The following is an 18,236-nucleotide window of genomic DNA, read 5'->3' on the forward strand; positions in this document are numbered from 1 at the left end:
ACCAAAAGTAAAGAAGAAATAAATTATTACTTTTTACAGATGATATGATAAGATGGTATATTAAAAGAACCCTAAAGAGGCAACTAAAAATAAATTTAAATAACTGCAGCAAAGTTCTGGGATATAAAATAATTCATATAAATCATCATTCCTACATAATATCAATACTATCAGCAGGAAGAGACAAAAGAGAAATTCCATTTAAAATTGCTACAGAATATAAATATAGTTCAGAGTCTATCTTCCAAGATACACATAAGATGTGGGTAACAACAGTAGAAGGTACTGACACTATTTTAACTAATGAGGTTTAAGCATTGCTCTCCACCTGCCCCCATTTTCTCCTCTTCTATAAAACCTCTTCCTTGTATGCTTCTTTTATCCCCTCATTCTTCCTCTCCTTTTCCTCTTCTCCTAGTGCATTCCTCTTTCTCACCCCTTCATTTTTTTAGATTATCCCAACAAAATCAACTCATACCCATGCCTTCTCTCTCTGTAGATTCCTTGTAAGTGTCCTAAATAATGATAAAGTTCTTAAGAGTTACATGTGTCATTTTCTCATATAGGAATGTAAACACTGTAACATTATTAAGTCCCTTATGATTTCTCTTTCATGCTTAAATTTTTATGTTTCTCTTGAATCTTGTGTTTGAATGTCAAATTTTCTATTAATCTTTTTTTATCAAGAATGCTTGAAAGTGCTCTATTTCATTAAATAATTAATTTTTTCCCCTGAAGGATTATGCTCAGTTTTGCTGAGTAGGTTATTCTTGGTTATAATCCCAACTTCTTTGCCTTCTAGACTATTGTATTCCAAGCCCTCCACTCCTCTAATGTGGAAGTGTATCACTAAGGCAATATTCACAGCACTGGTGGTGACTATGAATATGCCAGGGTAGTTCTCAATCTCAAAGAATAACAGACTCTCCATATGGAAGGCAGAAGAAAAACATTTATTTAGACACCAGAAAGCCAAATCCCAGAACCAGAAAGCAAAATCAGTCATAGTGACCAAGAAGTCAATACAGGTCATCACCACAGGGGGCAAAGCCATTCCCAAGCCTCCCTGCCCCCTGATGGGACCTTCCCACAAACATTCATGAGCCTAAGCTGTGCCTGGCTGCTTGTGTCCTTCCCACCTCTGACTAACCTGACCAACTTTCTCCCAGTCCTGCTCCACCCTTCCTGCTCCATCCGTTCAGCAAGCTCCACTCACCACACATGACTTAGGCTTTCATGTGATTTAAGCAGGTCACATAGGCCTATTAATGAATGGGAAAGATCTTCCCATTTAAATTACCATTACAGAAAGCTGCTAAATTTTGTGTGATCCTGATCATGGCTCCACAAAATTGGTTATAATATTGTTGGGAATTTTCCTTTTGGCATTTCTTTCAGGAAATGGCAAGTAGATTCTGTCAATTCCAATTTTATCTTCTGGATTTGATATCAGGACTGTTTTCCTTGATAGTTTCTTGAAATATGATGTTTAGTCTTTTTTTAAAAATCATGGCTTTCAGGCAGTCCAACAATTCTTAAATTATCTCTTCTTGATACGTTTTTCAGGTCAGTTGTTTTTCCAATAAGATATTTCACATTTTCTTCTACTTTTTCCCCCATTCTTTTTTACCTTGTTTGATTAATTCTTAGTGTATCCTGGGGTCATTAGCTTCTACTCACCTAATTCTGCTTTTTTAAGGAATTATTTTATTCAGTGAGTTTTTATATTTCTTTTTATATTTGGCCAATTCTGCTTTTGAAGAAGTTCTTTTTAGTGAATTTTTTTGCCTCTTTACATTTGACCAATTTGATTTTTTAAAGATGTTTTCCTCAGTATCTTTTGTGCTTCTTTTACTAAACTGTTAATTCCCATTTCATAATTTTCTTGCACCACCCTCATTTCTCTTCCCAATTTTTGTTCAACTACTTTTATCTCTTTAAGTCTTGTAGAAATTCTTGTTAGGTTTAGGTCCAATTTGCACTTTTCTTTTTTTTTCTTTCTTTTTAAAAATATATGTTTATTTTTCAGTTCTCAATATTCACTTCCACAAGCATTTGAATTCAAAATTTTCTCCCCATCTCTCCCCTCCCCCGCCCCAAGACAGCATGTACTCCATTCATCCCTTTCTTCAGTCTGTACTCCCTTCTTTTACCCCCTCTTCTTCTATCCCTTTCCCCTCTATTTACCTGAAGGGCAAAATAGAATTCTATACCCCATTGCCTGTATATCTTATTTTCCAGTTGCATGCTAAAACCATTTTTAACATTCATTACTAAAGCTTAGAGTTCCATATTCTCTCCTTTCCTCCCTCCTCACCCACCCTCATTAAGAAAAGAAGCAATTCTATATAGGTCATACATGTGTAACAATGCAAAACATTTCCATAATAGTTATGTTACAAAGGACTAACCACATTTCCCTCTGTCCTATTCTGCCCTCCCTTTATTCTATTCTCTCCCTTGACCTGTCCTCCCACAATAATGTTTGCTTCTGATTATCCCTTTCCCCAATTTGTTGCCTCTTCTACTGTCTTCCCCCTTGTCTTCCTACAAAGTAAAATAGATTTCCTTATTCAATTTAGTATGTGTTATTCTCTTCATAGGCCAAATTCCATGGGAGTAAGGCTCACTTATTTTCTTTCTTCTCGCCTCTCTTCCCCTCCATTGTAAAAGCTCTTTCTTGCCTCTTTTATGTGAGATGATTTGCTACATTCTACCTCTCCTTTTCACTTACTCCTAGTACATTCCACTCAATAGTAAATTTTATTTAGGTATTCTCCATTCATATTCAGCTCACCCTGTACCCTCTGTCTACGTATATTTATATACATACACACATATGCCCATATACACATACAAACCTGTGTATACATATATATAATATACACACACACATACCCATGCATACCCACATATATATGTGTGTGTATACACACACACACACACACACACACACACACACGTGCATGTGCACGTGCACATGCAGGCACATATTTCCTCTAACTACCCTAATATTGAAAAGGTTTCATGAGTTACATATAACATCTTTCCATGTAAATAGAATGTAAACAGTTCAACTTTAATGAGTTCCTTAATGCTTCTCTTTCCTGTTTACTTTTTCATGTATCTCTTAATTTTTGTATTTGAGAGTCAAATTTTCTATTCAATTGTGGTTTTTTCCACAAGAGTGCTTGGAAATCCTCTATTTCATTGAAATTCCAATTTCTTCCCTGAAGTGTTATCTCAGTTTTGCTGGGTAGGTGATTCTTGATTTTAATCCTATCTCCTTTGACCTCTGTAATATCATATTCCAAGTCCTTCAGTCCTTTAGTATAGAAGCTGCTAAATCCTGTGTTATCCTGATTGTATTTTCACAATACATGAATTGTTTCTTTCTGGCTGCTTGTAATATTTTCTCCTTGACTTGAGAACTTTGGCAATGGGCTACAATATTCCTAGAAGTTTTCCTTTTGGGATCTATTTCAGTAGGTGATCAGTGGATTCTTTCCATTTCTATTTTACCCTCTGATTATAGAATATCAGGACATTTTTCCTTGATAATTTCTTGGAAAATGATGTCTGGGTTCCTTTTTTGATCATGGTTTTCAGATAGACCAATAATTTTAAATTATCTCTCCTGGATGTATTTTCCAGGTCAGTTTTTTTTCCAATGAGATATTTCACATTGTCCTCTATTTTTTCATTCCTTGGGTTTTGTTTTGTAATTTCTTGGTTTCTCATAAAGTCATTCATTCCTTCTGTTCCGTTTTAATTTTTAAAGAACTATTTTCTTCAGTGAGCTTTTGAATCTGCTTTTCCATTTGGCTAATTCTGCTTTTTAAAGCATTCTTCTCCTCATTGGCTTTTTGGACCTCTTTTGCCATTTGGGTTAGTCTATTTTTAAAGATGGCATTTTCTTCAACATTTTTTGGGTCCCCTTAAGCAAGTTGTTGATTCGCTTTTCATGATTTTCTTTCATTGCTTTTGTTTCTCTTCCCAATTTTTCCTCCACCTCTCTTACTTGATTTTCAAAATCCTTTTTGAGCTCTTCCATGGCCTGAGACCACTGCATATGTTTTTGGAGGCTTTGGATGCAGAAGCCAAAGGTAAGGTAAACTTACCGTCTTCCTCTAATAGTATGCTTTGCTCTTCTTCATCTGAAAGGATAGGAGAAAATGTCTTTTCACCAAGAAAGTAACCTTCTATAGTTTTATTTTTTCCATTTTTTTGGGAAATTTCTCAGTCAGTTACTTGATTTTTGAGTTCTTTGTCAAGTGGAGGGCATACTACCATAGGCTTTAGAAGTTTTGTGCAGCTGTTTACTGAGATATCTCTAGGGACCTTAAGTGCTCAGTTCCTCCAAGACGGCACAATAAAGGGAGAGGAGTTTACTCCTCTCCTGGCCTGTGCTCTGATCTGTGAACAACCAAAAGCACTCTTTTCTGCCCTGGAAATGTGAGTAGGATTTCCTCTCCACAGCCACCACCAGCTCCACCAAGCAAATGCTCCTCTGCACTACAGGACTGCCATTCAAGACTGAGACCCAGATCAGCCATTTCGGGTCTTTAGGCTGAGGGCTCCAAAAGTGGAAACTGCTGCTGTAGTGGCTGCTGCTGCCCTGGGCCTGGGCAGGAGCCACACCACACTCCCCTCTCACCCAGGTGAAAGAGCTTTTTTACTGACCTTTGAAGCTGTCTTTGGTGTTTGTGGGTTGAGAACTGTGAGAACCACAGCAGCTACCCGTGATTCTGCACCTTGAAGTCTGCTCCAGTCTTGTCCATGACACACAGCCCATGCTGGGTTGTACTCTGCTCCAAGCTGAGTGCAATAGACCTTTCCTGTTGGCCTTCCAGTCTGTCTTGGGCTGGAAATCTGCTTCACTCTATCATTTTGTGGCTTCTGCTGCTCTAGAATTTGTTTAGAGTCATTTTTTACAGATATTATATGGGTTATGGGGGTAGAGCTACAATAGGTCTGTCCTTCTACTCCACTATCTTGGCTCCACCCCCCCACCCCCACCCCTTTTCTTTGAGGTTTTGCTTATAGATGTTTTCATATTGTTCTATTCCTCTAAGTTTGTGTCTGGATCTTTACCATCACCACATGGTCAGGTTCTTTTGTTGTTGTTTGAACATTTTTCCACCTTGTTTCTTGACTTTGAACTTTATGTTAGAGGTGGGCTTTGCTCACTTGGGAGTAGAGGGACACTGTCCTAAGCTTCAGGTTTTTTTCATGTTTTCAAAGCTAATTTGGGAGGGGGAGAGTTCTGTAAATTTTCACTGTTTTTAAGGTGGTATGATTTGGAGAGAGCTATGTACTCTGCTTTCCAGGTCCAAGTTCTGCTTTTCACCCAGAAAAGGCTCCTCTTCCCCTTTATTTGGCTCTTTCTATTTTCTCTTAGTAGCCAAAGCCCGCTGTACATATCCAGCTTTAATTTTCTCCAAAGTTTTATGAGTGTGTTGACTCAAGACACAGAGCTAAGGTTCTTCAGTTGGGCTCATAGATATGATCTTTACTACAATGATAATATTGAGATATGAGATTTACCCCAAGTCTTTGATATTCTCTTCTCTTTCAAAGGGGAAACATCTTAAGATACATTGAGAATTGATGTGTCCAACAGATTTATGGCTCATAAGTGTAGTTATTCTTAACTACAATAAAGACAGAAACCCATTCATGTCTATCCATCCTGTGAAACTCTCATCATATCCCTCCCATGAGTTCACCCTAGGAGGTCCACTTAGTGTATTGAGGGCCTTCTTCTTATTCTTTTGATATCACGGTGATTCCAGCAGAGCATTTCTGCTATACATTGATTATCCCTTGCTCTTGTTAAATGGTCTTCCCATCATCTTTTTTGATTATTGTTTCTATTATGATTATTATTGATGGCCTTTATTATTTCTCTCATATAATTTTTGTTTGTAACATGTTATAGCTTGCTCACATCCATCATGCACCTCTCCATTGCCTTTTACATGATCTCTGAATTACAATGTTCCTGAGATTGTAGTGTTCTATAACTTGGAGCCACACAATAGTTCTCTACAAGAATCTTGTTATTAAAAAGATCATCGATCCAGGGAGAAAGTTGGGGAAATTAACAAGAGCCTCTCTATAGTTAACAAAGCTTGGCCTTAGACAATTGATGTAGACTATTATTTTAAATGTAGTCCAACAAATCAGAGCATGTTGGAACTTGTACTTTGAAGATCTTTGGAAATCCAGGATCACCTGTATGTCACAATGAGACTTTAGAATAGGATTGTGTGGAGGTCAATAAAACATGATGCAATCAATGACATACAATCAATCTGTTCTTCCTATTCTATCCTGCACCCAGTTGACTGTCCACTAGCTTGATCGAAGAAGTAGGTACTTATGGATTAGCATTTTCAATTGTCTATACAAGTGTATATCTTAATCAGGGCAATAGGTATTCTTCATCCATTTGTTTTTTCCTGGGTATGTAGATAAAATTCTTTTTAAATAATTACAGACCTCATTTAGGATTCATAATTCTAAATTCTATGCCAAAAATTAAAAGTCAAGTAGAACTAAAATTATACAATTCTTCATTCTAGGAAATGACAATGACAAAATTTCCCCCTGTTAGCTCTGATCATGTAGAAGATTCCTACTTTAGGTTAAATTCAGTGTGGAAACCAAATTCCCAATGAATCAAAAACTTATAAAGGATATTAATTATTACAATTAATTAATATACAAAAGGTGAGTTTTACTACAGGTTACACTTTAGGGCCATTGTCATGAAAACTTAAGAGGAGAATATCTGTGATTAACAGAAAGCCCAAGAAGATAAGATCTGAGAAAGAACATTAGATCTTTCAATGAAGAGAAAATTGATCACTTTGAAGAAAGCATTCTCAGTTGAATGATGTGATTGGAAGTTAGACTGCAAAGGGTTGAGAAGTGAACTAGGGAAAAAATAAGAAAAAAAAGAAAACCTATGTAGATCAATAACTTTTTCTAGGAGTCAGAGAGAAAAAGAACATGAAAACTTGAGGTGATATTAGGATCTAGTGAAAGTTTTTTTTAATGATGTGGGAGATTTGGGCATATTTGAAGGCAATAATGAAAGAAAAAGTATATAGGGAGATACTGAAGTTTAGAGATGGGGGATAATGGAAGGGTCCATCAATTAGAGAAGAGGGGAAGGGATAGGATTAAGGGCATTTATAGAAGGGATGACTTTTTTCCAAAAGAAAAGCTGCTTCATCAGGGACTGTAGGAAGAGAGCAGAGATTAGGAGATGATGTTGATAGGGTTTTGAAAAGAGAGAGCAATTTAATTCAATTTTCTTAGTAAGGTAAGAGAATATTCCTTTGAGAGAGAGGTTTGGGAACTTTCAGGAAAAAAGTGTTGGAATAGCTTCTGTGGGGAATGAGATAGGAAAGCAATATAGAAAATAATAAGAGGAATAAAAGAGCCCAGTTGAGGTTAGATGTCAGAAATTTAGAGAGTCACCAGTCATCCTGGGGGTGTGACTTCCTCTCACTCCACTCAGCAGCCCATAAATAAGAGGGGAAGAGACAGATCATGGGAATAATATAGGATTGGATTTTGGCAAAGGGTGAGTGGTGAAAGGATGGAAGTGGGGTGGGAGAAGGAATTCAAGAAGAGAGGACAGTGTACAGTTGAACTGTTAACAAGACTGGGAAAGGAAGAAAGTTAAGTCAGAGCAGGAATAATGACCTGAGAAAAGTACTGAGGGATGGAGGGATTGGAGGTCATAATGATGAAGAAGAGTAGATTTAGGAAGGGGGAGGCATAAGGAGGAATGGTATGATAGAAGGTTAGGGTTCCCAAAATGTTGAACTCATCCTATATATTTTACAGTTTCCATACAGAAGTTTAGGCTGAAGGCAAACTAGGTGGCCTTTGGGGATTTCCATTTACCTTTAAAGCAATTGGAATCTCGATGATGTAAAGATCAATGCAATCTAGCTGAAGACTGTTGAGTGTCTTCTCCAGAGCTGGTTGTACCATCTCTGGGCTCAAGAAAGTAGACCACAACTGAAATATAACAAAGGAAAATTATGAAACAAACTCATCTAGTATAAAAAATTCCATGTTTTATAGTACTTGGTGGGGTAAAGATAAAATCAAATAAATGTTCTCCATTTATCAAAGAGCACATGGATTTAAAGGATGCACATGGGTCACTGAAGAACAATCTGACCATATTTGTCCTTGTCCTATACTGGGTGGTGTCAATATCCCTCTTGCACTGGCAAACTTTTCACTTTCCATGATGTTGCTGGTGAAGAAAAATAGTTTGATTCAATTCAACAAGCTTTTGCCTAGGTATTGGGGTTTCAAAGATGAAAACAAAACACTCCTTGTCCTCAAGAGGCTTATATTCTTCTGCGGGGTAAGTAGGGTATAGATACACAGTAATAAATGTGCAAAGTAATATGGGCGGGGAAAGCACTAACAACTAGGGGAATCAGGAAGGTCCTTGGCACTTGAGCTATGTTTTGAAAAACTTTATGGTTTCCAAGGGTTGTAAATGATAAGGGAGAGTATTTTGGACATAGAGGTAGAATTTGGGATGTATACAGGAATATCAAAGGACTAGACAAGCCCAAGCTTTATGAACATGAGTAGCTGCTTGGCTAATGATATTCTCACATTGGCTTCAGAGCATGCACAGTTCAAGTTGGCTAACCACATGAAGAAATGAACTTTTGATTGACTGCTGATCCAGAAAAAGGTGAGCATTTGAAAGGTACTGACTCACTATAGCAAACTTTTCTCTTTCTTTCTCCCTTTACAAGTGAAGGAAGGTATGTTGTAAGCCTTTGGCAGATGAGGGGAGAGAGACTTGGAATTTTAATCTAAATTTGTATGTAGGAAAAGGCCCACATTTAACTGTGTATATAGTTCTCTAGTCTTTGCTTCCTTGAATGTTGCTCTTCAATGAAGATATATCCAACTAGGCTGCTACCTTTTGAGGTTTGAAGGGCTGAGAGATCAAATCATCAGAGGTCTGTGAGGTGGGGTCCATCCCAAAATGGACAACTAAACCCTGTAAGAAGTAAAGTCCTAAGAGATCTGATTAATCCATTGGAATATTGGATCAAAAGAAGTTGAAAGAATGATGATGACTCTTCCATTGGCTACATTTGGAAGTGAAATCCTTGGGGTTAATGCCATGTAGAAACTGTTTTACATGTGAGCCTCCCCTCCTCTGGATAAAGGTGGTATGGGGAAGAGTGCGCCTCTGGATGCTAGAGGGAGATGTTTGTATTTATGTTATGTTATCTTTTCAGTAAATATTTCTTTATAAAATCTAAGTGATGATAATTGGCTAAATGATACTTGGACACTAATCGCTAGCGACTGACATTGGGCAGACCACAATGGAATAGAGGTCTAATGCTATAGCATTAGAGAAAGACACTCTTTCAGGTTGTCCTGCCCTCCCACTAGACCCTTGAGGGAGAGATGGAGCTTTGCTCTGGGGGATTCAACTTGTCAGTCCAAGTAAGAGATCTTAGTCTTTATAAAGTTTCCATAAATGATAAGTGCATTAAGAGAATATCATATCCCTCCTATGCCATGTATTGATGATGTTAACTTTTTAGAGGGAATAAAGAACCATTGCAAGGATAAAGGAAATTATCAAGGAAAGAAATCAGGAATAAAAAGATCCCAGAGATATGCAGAGGAATCCAAATCGGTATGGAACTGTCAAGGTAAAGACAATGACACAGAAAATTTCTGTGAGATTCTTCATGATTGGAGCTAAACTATATGTTCAAAATTTATTTCCCATAGATAGAGAATGTGGATTTCCTGAAGAAAAAAAAGTCCCATGCTCAATGAAAAAATGAGGAAGACTAAAATGTTGATGTGCTCTTGGAGATTTATAGCAAAATACAGAGGAAGAAGCCATCATGTTAAGAAGTCTGGAGGCAAAGGTATGTGGAGAAGAGAAGAGAACAATCTTTATTTAGTGCCCGCTCTGTGCCAGGCACTATGCTAAACACATTACAAATTTTGCCACATTTGATCCTCACAACAACCCTGGAACTAGTTGTTATTATTATCCCTATTTTACAGTTGAGGGAACTGAGGAAGACAGAGGTTAAGTAGTTTGCCCAAGAATTACAACTACCAAGTGTGGAAAATCAGATTTGAACTCAGGGCTTCTTGATGCCAGGTCCTGGGTTTTATCTACTGTGCTACCTAGTATCTAGAAAGAGGAGGAAATCGTCAACTGGTACAAGTGACTATCTGCCACACATAGATCCAATATTGTAAATTGGTAGGTAGGTTATCTTTATAGAAGCTGTATCAAAAATATTTTGGAGAACCTGTCAAAATGCATTACACCTACTGATTTCTCTCATATCTACTGATTGTTTTGTAAACAAAAGCTATAAATCAGAAGAAACCACACTCCTGATTAGTATCTAGTGATTTTACTATCTGGAGTTGAAAATGGAAATACTTTGGAGCCCAGGTGGTATTAAAAGCAAAAGAAACAGAAGTCCTTTACTTGACCCTTCTTAATTTCATGCCAACCTACAACAGGGATTCAGGGACCTCTTTGGCCATGTGATGAAACCTTTGAGTTTAAATCTGATCTCTGACATTTACTAGCTGTTTGACCTTGGGCAAATCATCTAACCATTATTTGCCTTAGTTTCATCATCTATACAACTGGAACAATAATAGTACCTAACTCCCAAGGTTCTTGTGAGGATCAATGCAGTAATATTTGTAAAAAGCATTTAGCATAGTGTTTGCTGCATAGTAGATGCACAGTAGATACATAGTAGATGCCAGCTAATATTATTGTTTATGGACTCTTTCTCAGAATATTTTTTTAAAAATTCACAATGAAAGGAAATGCTAAGCAATTAGAGGTTAGTGAAAGCAAATATATAACTTTTTTCCTATCCAAGTTGAAATCTATTCAGAGACCCCTTAGGGCTCTGTGAAAGCAGGTTAAGCACTCTTGATCTGCACTAATTGCTTTCACTTCTTAATTCCTTATGTCCTGACTTCTGACACCACCATTTGACTGAAGTTACTCCTTCCAAGGTTACCTGTAGCCTTTAAACTGCTAAATCCAATGGTCTCCTATTAGTCCTTATTCTCATTGACCAGTTCCCCACTGTAGCTTTTGTACTGTTGACTGTCACATAGCTTCCATAATATTCTGTTTTCTCCCATGTCTCTTCTACCTGTTTTCTCCTTTGCTGTGAACAGCTCCCAAGGCTCTGCCCTGGACCCTCTTGTCTTCCCTCTTTACACTCTTAATCTTGATCTGATCAGTTTCATGTATTCAGTTATCTCTATGCAGATGACTCCCAAAACCATATAACAAAACCTCATTATTCACCCATATCTATTACCTGAATATCTCTGCCTGGTCAAGTTCAACATGTCCAAAATAGAATTCTTTACATTGTCCCACAAACTCATGTTCACTTGTTCACTTCAATCTTTCTTATTTCTGTTAAGAGGACTTGAAGTCTCTTGTAATCTTTGTATAATGTCAAATTGGGCATCACTGACTGCGTAAGGAAGGCCAGGATCTGAGGCTACCCATAGATGTTATGAAAGAATAGAGGACTTCAAGAGTCCTCCAAGTCAGTTCATGGATCAAAGACAGCTGTGGTTTTCTTTTACACTTCACACAATTGCAGCAGCACAAAAAATTACTTAACTATTTATATACACCTCAGTTTGGGGAAATGGCTAGTTCTTACAAAAATGACTTCCCTTTCAACCTCTTGCTCCACAACCACATTCAGGAGTAGATAGTGACAGTTAAATTCATCATAAAGCATTAGTTGTCTTTACCTGCAATAGACAAGCTTACTATACAGGAGAAAGTAGGACTTAGAGTTATAACATTAAGTCACTTCTAGAAAGTGTTAAGTATGAAAATGACAGACTGACATCTCACAAACATCTTGAAACAAAGACTACTTCAGGTCTGTTTGATGGAAAGTAAAGGCAGAGATTTTTTTCTGAATAGCATTGGTTCTTTGAAGCAAGGGAGGGGGGAGGTAACAGAAAGCAAAGTAGGCTTTTTTGCTATTTTTCTGGATTGAGTTTTAGCCAATCAAGTGACTTTAATTGAGTCTTGCCTTTGATTGACTCAATCAAGGATCTTTGATTAGAATATATATTATATTGCTTGGAGAGAGAAGCAGAGCTGAGAGAGAGAAGTGAGTGTGAGCTGGCTAGGGGAACTTGTTTGTGGGGAGGTCTAAAAGAAATAATCTGTGTTATGTTGGGAGCCCTGTCTGTTGATCTGTGTTAATTCCAGACAGAAGCCCTGTCTGTTGATCTGTGTTGATTGCTCAGACAGAAGACCTGTCTCTTGGTCTGCGCTGATTTCTCAGACAGAAATCCTGTCTATTAGCCTGTGTGGACTTCCTCAGACAGAAGTCCTGTCTGCTGATCTGTGTCAATTGTTCAAACAGAAGCCCTGTCTTTATGAGTGAATTGAGCTGAAGATTGGAGATCTGCCCATAGGAAAGAGGCTTGGTTTAAGCCCCTTTTAAGAGCTGTTAAAGTGAATTGAGATGATGGCACTGGTAAAGTGTATAAATATTGTTATAGCTCTGTTAAGCTTTGTTTTACTAGAAACAGAAGCTATTGAGCAGAAGACTCTGGAACCTATTATTGGGTAGAAGCAGAAAGAGTTTGGAGTAGAACAGTCCCCATGATCTGAGACAAGGAGCAAGAGCAGAGAGCTGCCTGCATGTGAACCCAGGCAAGCTGTCGAGTCAACATGAGAGAGGTCTTTACTTAGATACTACATACTGATTAATGAGATTGTTCTTATAGTGATCTAGGAGTGGATGGCGTGGCATTTTCTGCTACCCCTTAAGGATACATGGTACTAGGGAAGACCCTAGCTTGGGACCCCCTGACTTTAGGGATGCAATAATATGTGCCATGTACCCTATGAGTGTTGTGAGATATATATACATATATATCTCCATAAATATATTAGGTGATATGTTTTGCTTAAGGATGTTGCTAAGAATGTTATGCTTTACTTTATTGAACAATGTTTAGTTTACTGCTGAATAGAGAGTTCCTTACACTATGCAATTAGACCCTTAAAATTATTCACAACAGCAGTCCTCACATGTGCTGCTATGATTGGCTTTACAGTGGGGATGAACCAACAGGTGAAATTTTAACACTAACTTCAAAGATTAGAGAATTTCTCAACCCTATTCATTTCATAGGATCAAGAACTAGAACTTAGAAGTTATTCTGTCTAACCTGTTCATTTTTGAGGTGAGAAAACTGTAATCCCTGAAAAGCTAAATGAGTTAGCCAGGATAGCATACTGAGTAAATATCAAACCAGAATTCAAATCCCAGTCTTTCTTAACCCAAATGCAGAGTTCTTGCCATTATAACACAGTTCAAAGCAATATAGCCATACTGCATCAGAAATGATTGACTCAGTGACTAATCTTTACTTTATAAGACTGACAGTGAAGCATGTTTCCTTTCTTTTGTGAGAGAGATGGTGGACTTCGGGTGCAGAATGAGCTATATATTGTCAGACAAAGTCAAAGCATCGATTTGTTTTACTGAACTTTGCTTCTTTGCTATGAGGCCTTTGTGTGTGTGTGTGTGTGTGTGTGTGTGTGTGTGTGTGTGTGTGTGTGTGTGTGTGTGTGTGTGTTTCAGAGAGAGAGAGAGAGAGAGAGAGAGATGGGTCATTGGGGAATAACAATAATGTGAGGAAAAAAGCATTAGCAAGTCATTACAAATACTTATTTAAAAGGAAACCTTAATGATACTTCTGGGCAAGGTGAAAAATGTCCCATTCTTCCCCCCACAATTTCTCCCACCCCCCACCTTCTATTTCCTGCCCCACCTCCTGGTCTCCAACTTACCTAGTGTATAAATTTGACTTTCAAATTTTTTTAAAAGTAAAGTCACCAATGAAGACATAAAATCTTCCTTGTATTCAGAGGGATGGCCATTACCCATTCCAGCAACACCTTGTGAGGAAAGGAGAGATTAAGAGAAGGGATAAACTATCCCCTCTCATTGAGCCCAAACTCCCACATAAAAGAAAAATGAGAATGTGGGAAAATTATGACTCACGTTTTCCCTGTCAGTGAAGGGAGCTGGCACCTATCCCTCTCCTGGGATTCCTTCTTTGGGTCTGTACTAGCACAAATAATGGTCTAGATTTCTACAATGGTTTAACATAGTACTTTACACAGATTATTTTCAATAATATATAATTGTTGATAGCAACTGTTTCCTAAATTTTCTTAGCCCTGCCGTGTCCTATAATTATAAAAGGAAGAGTGACAGAATAGGTTCTCACTTTGCCACAGTAGAAGATGTCTTCTCGCTTCACTTTTCCTTCAGCAATTTTCTCTTTGATTGCACTTCCCACTTCGTGTTCATTTCCATAAAGCATGGCACCATCAAAATGGCGGTACCCAACATCAATGGCAGTCTTCACAGATTGTTTGCATAGGTCTTTAGTTTTCTAGAATAAAAAGAGAGGAAAAAAGGTGACCTGGATTTGACTCTAGATTGGTTATTTCTAAAACATTTCTTTCCTTAGATCAACTAAAACTGCTAATTGATAACTTCATTTCCTCCTTGCTCTTTTCTGCCAATTTACATCCATTATTTTTTTCAAAAGCTGCTCTAAACTCTCTCATTTAGGAGCTTGATAATTACCAACAGAATGTGGTAGCCTCTTCACACTGTCAATAAGATGTTTTGGAGCTCTAGAAAAACAGTCATGGAAACAATCAGCTCTGCAATTGGTTCAAATGTGATAGTGTCTATCCATACATTAAAGGACAGTATGAATGGTGTCAGGTGGAACTGTGTCATTATGGGCTAATTATTGAATCTCCCCACATTTCAGTTTCCTCATCTGTATAGCAATAATATTACCTGTCTTTTCTACTTCACAGAGAAGTTATAAGAATCAAAATCAAAGATCATATGAAAGCCAAATCTTTTTATTTCTTTATTGTTTTCAACATTCACTTTTATAAGATTTTGGGTTTTAAATTTTCTTCCCTTCCTTCCCTCCTCCCTTCCCCAAGATGACATCCAATCTGATACAGGCCATACATGTAAAATAATTTTAAGCATATTTCCATGTTAGTCATGTTATAAAAAAGAATTAGAACCAAAGGGAAAAACCATGACAAAGAAAAAAAATAGTCTGCTTTGATCTGCATTCCGACTCTATAGTTCTTTATCTGGATGTATGTAGCATTTTCCATCATGAGTCTTTTGGAATCATCTTAGATCATTGCATTGCTCAGATGATCTAAGTTTAATAAAGTTGATCATTGCATAGTGTTGCTGTTACTGTGTACAATGTTCTCCTGGTTCTGCTCACTTCACTCAGCAACAGTTCATGCAAGTAAAAACCAAATATTTTAATAATTATTATATTAACATTATTTAATAATGGATAATAATAATCAATCATCTCAAAATGTCAGTCTTCAAAATAGGAAACTTGTCCACTGCCACACCTGTCAGAAGTAATCAACTTGGAGCAATATAACCTCTAGTGTTTAGGAGTTATCCAATGCTAAAAATCTGATCATCTCACCTTCCTGGGAATGATTATTCCAGAATAGGGGCTTCGCTATTCTCCTTCTATTATAATTGTACAGGACTTTGTGCCTCTCAGAGTTTCCCTTGATAATGTTTGAGGATCCTTCTTCAATTTGCCCTTCATATGAGATTGTGTGTCTGTCTTTGGATTAGCATTTTGGGCACTAGTACAAGGGACAATTGTCTCATCTAGAACTTAGATTCCTATGAAAATAGGGATCCCCAGATCAAGGCATACTGATCTCTGTTTCTGTGGGTGACGGAAAAGAATCAGGGGACTATCCTAATGGCCATAGATTTTGCTAACTAGGGTTTCATTTGGTATTGACATATGACTTCTACCTGGGAAATATGGTAATATCCTCTCAATCACTTTCTTATTCCCTTGATCTGTCCCCTTCTAGCATATTGTTAAAATGAAGATCTTTTTGACAGTATAGAAAAGGTAATTCAGAAGCAATCGAGAAAAAAACTTCTAAGGAAGTGAAAAGAAATTAAAGCAATGTCAGGAAGCTGAGAAATGGAAGAATGGATTACAGAGAAGGCAGAAAGAAAAAAGAGAAGAAAAGGTAAACTATTGGAACTAAACAACATTGAAAGTTGATTCTAAGTCTTATTTGATATCTAATATCCACGTTTTCCTTGGTGCATGTAGCAAAACACATTCTAGAATTTTCGAAATTTTCTTCTGAAGGTGGAACACATAACTCTCAAGAGGGATGTGTGGGAATTAATAGCCAAAATCATTGGCTATTTTCAAATACAACTCCTGTGCAGATACGTTCACCTTTTTCAATGAAGCAAAGTTTAAACAGAAGTCAACAAAAATGAGACACCATGGTGAATTCATTCCAACTATCAGTAAGTCTGTTTATTTAATACAGCATGAAGAAAAAGGGTCAAATTTGAAGTATCCCTTCAAAACTGACAGGAGTACAATACCAGTTATCATCAGTTAACAGAGACTCATGATACAGATAAATTGTGGTCTTGTACTGGTTGCTGTATTTGAATTTGAAGTGGAAAAAAAAGTAAAATAACCTTTATGTGGAAATTGAAAACATACTATCTACCACATTTCTCAATATTGTTCATTTTGGTAACTATAATACAAGAAACTATTTTAAAAATTGCAACATTAAAAACTGAAACAATTAGAATGATTACAGATAATTGCTTGAAATTTTTAACAATTACATTTAAATTGCCTAAATTTATTGTTCCTAATTTTTAAAAAAATGAAATGATGGCCCTTGTGAGGGATATATACATAACCAATTTGAATGAAAAAAGTCTACTGGAACTGTTAAAACTAGTACCAGTAAAGACAGAAGAAATAGTTTAAGTAGCACAAATATGTGAACAAAGTAAAAAGCCAAAATACAGAAAATGCTGTGCATTTTATTTACCTTTATGATTCAGGAATATTATCACTGACAAAGAGGAAAGACCCCTGTGTTTACTTTGTATGAATAGTTTAGCTACAGTTAGGGGTGTGCTGGAACTGGCTTTAAAGGGCTTAAAAGAGCCCATTGTTAAATTTTCAACGTAACCATTTACAATTCAGAAATTGGCAAATGTTACGAATCAAGGCTTGATTTATTATTTTTTCATTCTAGGCTTACAGTGATAAAGAAAATGGTTACAATTAACCCTTCTATGCAAATGACTCCAAAGTCAATATATCTAGTTCACAACTCTCTCCTGAGCTCCAACCAGCCACTTGCTAGAAAAAACTAAGATGGCTAAGAAGAAATTAAACCCTGAGAGAGAGAGTTAAATTCAATAGAAGAGCTATTTGTGAAATGTGGTGATGTCAACTCCCATGGATTCAATTATCCTCTCTACACAGATGATGCCCAAGCATCTCAAGCTCAACACATTCCTAAACAAAATTTATTATTCAGCCCCAAACCACCCTTTTTATTAACTATTCTATTTTATTACTGTATCATGGGCTTTCTAATTACTTAGGTTCAAAACTTCAAAGTAGTCCTTTACTCTTCATGCAATTAGTTATTGCAATTAATTATTCAGTCTATCTTCACATGCTATCCAATCATCCACCAGGAAACCATTGTGTCCTCAAAGTGTTTATGTGGTTATCTACTTTGCAATTCTCCTCCTTTGTCCTAGTAGGAACAGAGACCTTCTGGATCTTGACTTCTAGAGACCAAGACTACCAATTTGAGGGAGACAATCCATTCATCTATGCCATTTGGCACTGGAGCTGAGCTATCCTAATTGGTGGATAATGAAAACTTACCCAACTACCTATATCCAGGTGGTCCAAAAATGTGCTTACCATCCCATCCAGTCATTCACCAGGAAACCAGGGCCTACCAAGCATGGGTATCTTGTCACATGACTTGCCATAGTATATCTTATCACCTTATCCCCCCTCTACCTGCTCTGTTGTTGGAACATAATCAAATCAATGTTATTAAAAAGGGTATGATAATCAACTCTCCTATGACTCCATTCATAATCTCCATGACTCCCCAGATCAAAACTTTCTCTCCTGGTAGTGCTCTCTATGTGTTATCTCATCCTACTATAATGATGAGATACATCTCATTATACTATAATGGAATCTCTCTGAGACTAACAATG

General features: G+C 37.1%; 1 protein-coding gene and 1 long non-coding RNA gene across 3 annotated transcripts in view; both read right to left on the bottom strand.

Moving 5' to 3' along the window:
• AKR1D1 (aldo-keto reductase family 1 member D1) overlaps nucleotides 1-18,236 on the bottom strand; it is a 64,720-nt gene that overhangs the window by 39,514 nt on the left and 6,970 nt on the right. The window contains exons 2-3 of one of the 2 annotated variants that reach the window (XM_072652611.1): nucleotides 14,356-14,523; nucleotides 7,924-8,040 (exon numbers count right to left, since the gene is read on the bottom strand). In XM_072652611.1, the coding sequence (XP_072508712.1) occupies nucleotides 7,924-8,040; nucleotides 14,356-14,523 (285 nt within the window). The remainder of the gene's footprint in view (nucleotides 1-7,923; nucleotides 8,041-14,355; nucleotides 14,524-18,236) is intronic. The other variant, XM_072652610.1, reaches the window with a different exon arrangement.
• On the bottom strand, nucleotides 933-7,912 carry LOC140533191 (uncharacterized). The gene is made up of 2 exons (XR_011976824.1): nucleotides 4,684-7,912; nucleotides 933-4,157 (listed from the first exon to the last, which is right to left on the bottom strand). It is a non-coding gene; the product is annotated as an uncharacterized lncRNA (long non-coding RNA).

Source organism: Notamacropus eugenii, chromosome 3 (assembly GCF_028372415.1).
Source record: "Notamacropus eugenii isolate mMacEug1 chromosome 3, mMacEug1.pri_v2, whole genome shotgun sequence".
NCBI classification, from domain to species: domain Eukaryota; kingdom Metazoa; phylum Chordata; class Mammalia; order Diprotodontia; family Macropodidae; genus Notamacropus; species Notamacropus eugenii.